Source organism: Tetrao urogallus (assembly GCF_951394365.1).
Source record: "Tetrao urogallus genome assembly, chromosome: 1".
Classification (NCBI taxonomy): Eukaryota; Metazoa; Chordata; class Aves; order Galliformes; family Phasianidae; genus Tetrao; species Tetrao urogallus.
Genome location: NC_136813.1, coordinates 2,954,604 through 2,960,840, shown reverse-complemented (window position 1 = coordinate 2,960,840; position 6,237 = coordinate 2,954,604). Strand labels below are relative to the sequence as shown.

General features: G+C 45.6%; 1 protein-coding gene across 1 annotated transcript; it reads right to left on the bottom strand.

The window, feature by feature from the left end:
* Window positions 1-522: 522 nt before the first annotated feature.
* On the bottom strand, window positions 523-1,581 carry TSKU (tsukushi, small leucine rich proteoglycan; the record flags this gene model as incomplete). The annotated part of the gene is made up of 1 exon (XM_079543251.1): window positions 523-1,581. One exon carries the CDS (start codon window positions 1,579-1,581, stop codon window positions 523-525), a length of 1,059 nt encoding a protein of 352 aa, XP_079399377.1.
* Window positions 1,582-6,237: the final 4,656 nt, after the last annotated feature.

Here is a 6,237-nt window from a genome sequence, read left to right as displayed (position 1 = left end):
GAGCATGCTGTGTTCAGGTTTGTCTGGAAATGTTTCTTCAGACTGAAAGTGCATGACAAGGAACAGGGTGCTGCTAATGAAGGCAACATCCAGAAGGCACTTCTTGGGGAATAATAATTAAAAACAGGGATGAAGAATGGGTTTGGAAGCCAACAGCTATGGAGTTGGCAGGTTTTGGGATGCACTTTGGAGAGGTGTATCTTTGCACCTGCAGACCGATCTGGGGCATGGAGTTTTGCATCACAGCAGCTCTTCTGCCCCAAGCCTCAGCTTGGTCCTCAGTGTCCATCAGCACTGTTCTTGAGCTATGCAGCCCAAACACACCGGGTAGAATCTGGGGCCTGCAAGTGAGGATTTGCAAGTGTATAAAACCCACAATCAATCAAGTTTGGCATATACAAATATATAAATTATTGACAGCTTTACAAAAGGCACACTGCAAGCCAGCTCAGTCCAACACCTGTGCAAACCCCACAGCCCCCCCCACCCTCCCACTCCAACTTTCCCCATCTCTCTCTTTCATCACAAAACGTAAGGCGCTGCTGCTACGGCCCCATGGCTGTCGTGGCAGCTGAGGACCTCTTTTTTGGTCAGCCCAATTTGTCGGTGGTACTGTCCTTCTTTGATGGTCTTAAAACACTGAATGTTCTTCCTCAGGGTGATGCTTTTGAGGGAAGGTAGGTATTTCAGCACAGTCTTTGGCAAGGAGGACACGCCAGTCCCAGAGAGGTTGAGCTCTTGTATAGAGCTCAGGCCAAAGATAACTTCAGCAGTCAATGACCTCAGGTTGGGATTGTTGGATAAATCCAGAACTTGGAGGGCTGGTAATTCCTTGAAACTGTAAGGAGATAACTCTCTGAAGTTATGGAGGCCGCTGAGGGATAAATGAATCAAACCTTTCAGCCCCTTGAAGTCTCCTTTCTCAGTCTTGGCTAGTGGATTGCCATCAAGATTTAAGTATCGAAGAGGAATGCCTTGGAGGTTAGGCACAGTTGTTAGTCTGTTTCCAGAAAGATTTAAGTTCTGGATGTTGGGGACGCTCTTTTCATGGTTCCTTGTAATTTTGCTGAGCATGTTATTGGATAGATCCACATTCAAGGGTTTTCCTTGACCCTTTGAAGCAAAAACGTCCATCGCTATATCCAAAAGCTTGTTATTGCTCAAATCTATGTCACCCAAAGGAGAACTGGAGAAGCAGTCCTCTGGAAGGACTTCCAGAGAGTTATGACTCAGATCCAAAGACTCCAGGTAGCGAAGCCTGGAGAAAGTTGTGGAGGAAATCTTGGCGATATTATTGTAGCTCAGGTCGAGGCTCACCAGGGTGGTGTATCCAGGGCCAGTTAGCATTGATTCATTGATTGTTTCCAGTTTGTTTGAGGACAGATCCAAGTAGGAGGTATCCAGAGGGATTGGGACAGGAACAATGTGTGAGCCTATTCCGCTGCAGTCCACCTTGGTCAGGCTAAAGCTGTCAAAGAGACCAAAGCTTTCCACTTCACAGTGGCAGCCAGGGAAGCAGGTTTTGGTGGCACTGAAACACGGAAGGAGAAGCAGCAAGTTGAACCAGGCTAAGAACTGCATCGTTGACCTGGAAAACAAGATGACAAAAATTCAATTTAATTGTCTTATTTTACTGAAGGTGTGCAACAGTTTGAGCTACGCATTCTTCCTGTCTTTCCAAAGGGATAGATTAAGCATTCTGTTAAAGTATTAACTAACTATAAGTAAATTAGCAAGGATGTCCTAAACACCATATTTCTCATGCTACAATCCCCAGTAGTAATCTTGCAAGATGTCCAAGACTCCAACTTCCAAGAGCTGGACTTGATGACCAGGAGCTGGACTGGATGATCCTTACGGGTTTCTTCCAACTTGGAATATTCTATGATTCTGTGAACTGCTAGAAGGCTGCCCATTGCCATTGGACTGCATGTCTCCCTTACTTTGACTTCAGACACAAATCTAGACGTGTTTCAGCAGACAGACTCATTGCTTAACGTCATGTGCTTCAAGCCAATCTCTTCTGGGTGGTGGCAGGCAGAATGGCCATTTGGCTCCTCGCCTACCATGAGAACAAAGGACAGCCTGATCTACCCCAGAATGTGTTGTGGTGGGCCCAGCCTCTCTCAAAGGCACTGACTGGAGGGAGCCAATTTATTTCACACACACAGACTCTGGAGTCTTTGCTAATTAAGCATTCTCTCTGATTAATGATGCTGGCAAGCGAGATCTCTCCTCCCCTCTGATTTTGAACTTCCATCATCTGAGACATTTATCTCCCTCCGTCATTGCAGCCAGAGGAGGAAGAGAGCTGATCTGCACCTCCCACCTCTGCTGACCCCTTTCTGATCACATTCTGGCAGCAAGTCTGCACAACTCCACAGCTGCAGGACTTCCAAAGCCAGCCAAAAAAGCTTTTGCTCTCATCTCTGGGGAGGGTAAATAGGAGCATGTAAGTGATCCTGCAGGTCCGCAGAGAAGGCTGTCCACCTTTGTTCCTACTGAAATCTTGGGTGATGGCTGCATGTGCCTTGCAGCGTGCAAAAGAAGTGCAAAGGGGAAAATGCCTGGCCAAAATATTGTCCTGATCATTGATATGAGTTGTCTGGGAGTGACTCCCATATCTCCTGTGACCAGAGAGAAGGGTTTGGGACTCTGGCCAAAATGCTTGCAACCAAAGCGTTGCTAAAGGCCAACATGCAATCCTCCGGGGTACATTATTCTGTAGAAACAACAGAAAACTAGTAAGATGAGCCCATCTTAAGTGTTTCTTGAGAGAAAACATGTGTGAGCAGATGGGATGCAGTGGATACTCCTGCAGACACATTTCCAGGTAACTCTTTCTTAATTACATTGATGTCAACCCCCACTCTGAGTCTGTGCATGCAGGCCATTGCTCCATTTTGCAATCATTCATCATTGGGAACTAAAAAACCTTAATGTTAAATGTTTCATCTACAGAGAAGCATCTGCCTTAGTGTAACCCCACTATCAGTAGTGAGAAGCTTAGTGGTATCTCTTTTTTTTATCTCTTTTCTTACGATACTATTGGCATCTCTTCTCTCTGATCCCATTAATTAGTTATTCCCACTTGATATCTCAATCTGGACAGTGCCTCTTAACTACTCCTTTGAAACCCCAGTTTGGTTGCTGCTAGCATCACATTCATTGTCTCTGAGGGCACTGGATCAGACCCCATAAGCTCCAAAGACACCAGTATGAGACTGGTGAGATGCAATCCATTACTACCAGTTCAAAACTCCCTTATGGAGCAACATGAAGCATTCATAGACTAATAAGCCACTTGGCCAATAGCTGTGACAAAAGATAGCAGAAATAAAGGTGCTGGTCACCTTCTAGTCCAAGAAAAAGTGTATACTGCCAGATAATCAGCAAAGAGCTTAGTCAGGTATGGGCATGCTTTATTGCTGCATGGAGCAATCGATCCAGCTCTTTGAAATGGGGAAGGAAACATGCCACAGGCATTTACAGTTCATCTGCGTACAGCGTGTATTTGAAACCACATCCAATTGCCTTTGGATGGCTGCCTACGAGCTGCTCTGTTGATAAAGGCAGGAGGCCAAGGTATCCCCTTGTGAAAGGGAGATGAGTTATCCTCCTGCAACACTGGGGACATTCACCCGGAGGCAATGCCAGAAGCCCTGAGCCCATTTCCTCGGACAGTCACTGAGGATGTGGAGGAAAGCCACCAGGAGAAAGCGACCAACCCTCAGGCTGTTTTTTCCCTATTCTCTTCAAGGACATCTTCATTTCCATGGGTGTTGTGCTGTGAGAATAATTTTACATCCTGAGAGCTCCCAGGATCTCCTTGGGATGAAGAATCACTCCCCAGGGTTCTTTATATCTATCTTGTCCTTTCTGCATGGTGAATATCCTGAGTCAACCCCACTCCCCAAGGAGATCCAGTGGTGGATAATGGAGCCAAGGTCAGAACAAGCTCCCTGCAGGGTGTCAGCCTTCTGCCCCAAATCCCAGCTCTCCACATCTGCAGATCTGCTCATCTCCTGCACCGTCCCTTAGCAAGAATCTCACTTTGAAATTTCCCTGCCAAAAAAACTTTAAAAGTCTCATTGATTTTAAAACCAGATCACAAAGGAAAACCAATCTGGGGGAGTGGTTTAGAGGAAAGCCCTGCTGTGGTGTTGCTGCAAATTCACACTTCTCACTGCGCTTGCTTTCCTCCTTCTGTGTTTTCTTCAAGGCTCTTCTCACTTGTCCAGTGATCCACAGCTGAGACTGTCACCTCATAGAATCATAGAGTCATTTATGTTGGAAAAGAACCATAATATCATCTAACCCATTAACCCATCAGCACCAAGACCACCACTAAACCGAGTCCCTACACACCACATGCATATTTCTCAAATACCTCCAAGGATGGAGATTTCACCACCTTCCTAAGCAGCCCATTACAATGCCTGACCTGAGTTCCCATGAAGAAATTCTTCCTAACATCCAGTCCAAACTCATCCCCAAAAAACTCCTTTTTACCCAGGTGGGAACTGCTGTCACATCCCACCTTGGACAGAAGCCTATTGATCAAGGTCTCATCCCCTCGTTGGGAATGAGATGAAGGGGGTGAAATCTGCAAAGGACTAAACTTGGAGACACTTCATCTCACCCTTGACCAATGTGGAGTGGAATGATTCCTGGGGTTTTACTTCTCACCCCATCCCTGCCTGCATCCTCCAAACCTAAGTTACATGCAGCAGCCAGGATTACAGGAGTGGGGAGGACAGGACTTCTCAACAGTAGCTCACAAACAGATCAGGCATGATGTGAATACCTATGTGTCTAAAGCATGGTGGACAGATTGGGTAGAGCTTCCAGATTTGCTGTCAATTTTCTGCTTAAACTTTAGGGAAGCAGTGGCAGTTATTGCCCCTAGAGGTGCTCAAGAACCACGGAGATGTGGCACTGAGGGACATGGGTTAGTGGGAATGGTGGGGATGGGCTGATGGTTGGACTAGATGATCTGTGAGGTCTTTTCCAACCTTAATGACACTGCGATTCTATAGTATTCTATAGCAAACAAGTGAACAAAAGGCAAAGAGTTCATAGCAAGGCACATTTGGCTGCCTTCACTAACTAGGGCAGGGAAAAGGAAAGGCTATTGGAAAAACATAGAAAGCTTTGATAGAGGCCATAAATCCTGTAGACAAGGATGGGAAGGGGAGGGAAGGGAAGGGGAGGGAAGCCTCTAAATACCTGGGAGGCTCTGAGATGCAACTGGGATGGACTTTTTTTTTTTTTAAAAAAAACATTTTCCTTATTCATTACGTAAAACAAGAGTGATCATCAGGTAGGTCTCTGCACCAGCAACAGCTGCGGATCTCCAGTGTGGACTCTGGCACACTGAGACCAAATGACGCCACAGCTGCAAACACAGTTGGATCCCAAACATCACAGTGAGCAGACAAAACTGGTTCAAACCAGACTACAGAGACCATTAACCCTTGACTCACAAACACACACTCCTCCTGTGATAAAGAAATTGCTGCTGAGAAATGTTTTTTTTTTTTTTTTTTTTTTTAATGAATCTGTTGAAAGTAAAGGTCATTCTGGCCTTTGCTCTTTGCTAAAGAAGGGATCCCCATGTGAATAAAACAGATATATTTAGTCCTCTCTATAAAGCTTATGAAACAAACTAGTGCCTCCTTATGGAGGAGTTGATGGCTGGACTAGATGATCTGTTGTCTTTTCCAACCTCAATGCTTCCATAATTCAATGATTTTTGGTGCAAATAGGAGCAAGGTTTCCTGAACTGGCTCTATCTTATTTCATTAGCTAGTTTACGGTGTTGGTTTTGCACTCAGTGTTTGGGTGTAGGGAGACTTAATGAGAACCAAAGTACCTGTTGGTTAGGTTTGTTCCTAAATTCCAATGGATAGGTCTGGGGGAGTTTATTGGAGTTTCCATAGGTGCTGGTGACAGAAGGATGAGGTTTTGTTTCTTGGCATTTCCTAATCCAATTTGATTTAATGGCTCGCTCCATCAGGAGCTGCCCCTCTCGCCACCTTTGAATGATAAATTATCGGAGGTGGTTTATTAATGTGGAGTGCAAAGCTGCTTACATAGCAGCGCCATGCCAAAAATAAGAAAAGAAGGTGGGGGTGTGCAGCCCCATCTTCTCCCTATTTTTCCAACCCTGGTGCTGGGCTGGGGGCACCAAGATGGCATCATTGGCCCTTATGTCTCCACGGTGTGAAGAGAGAC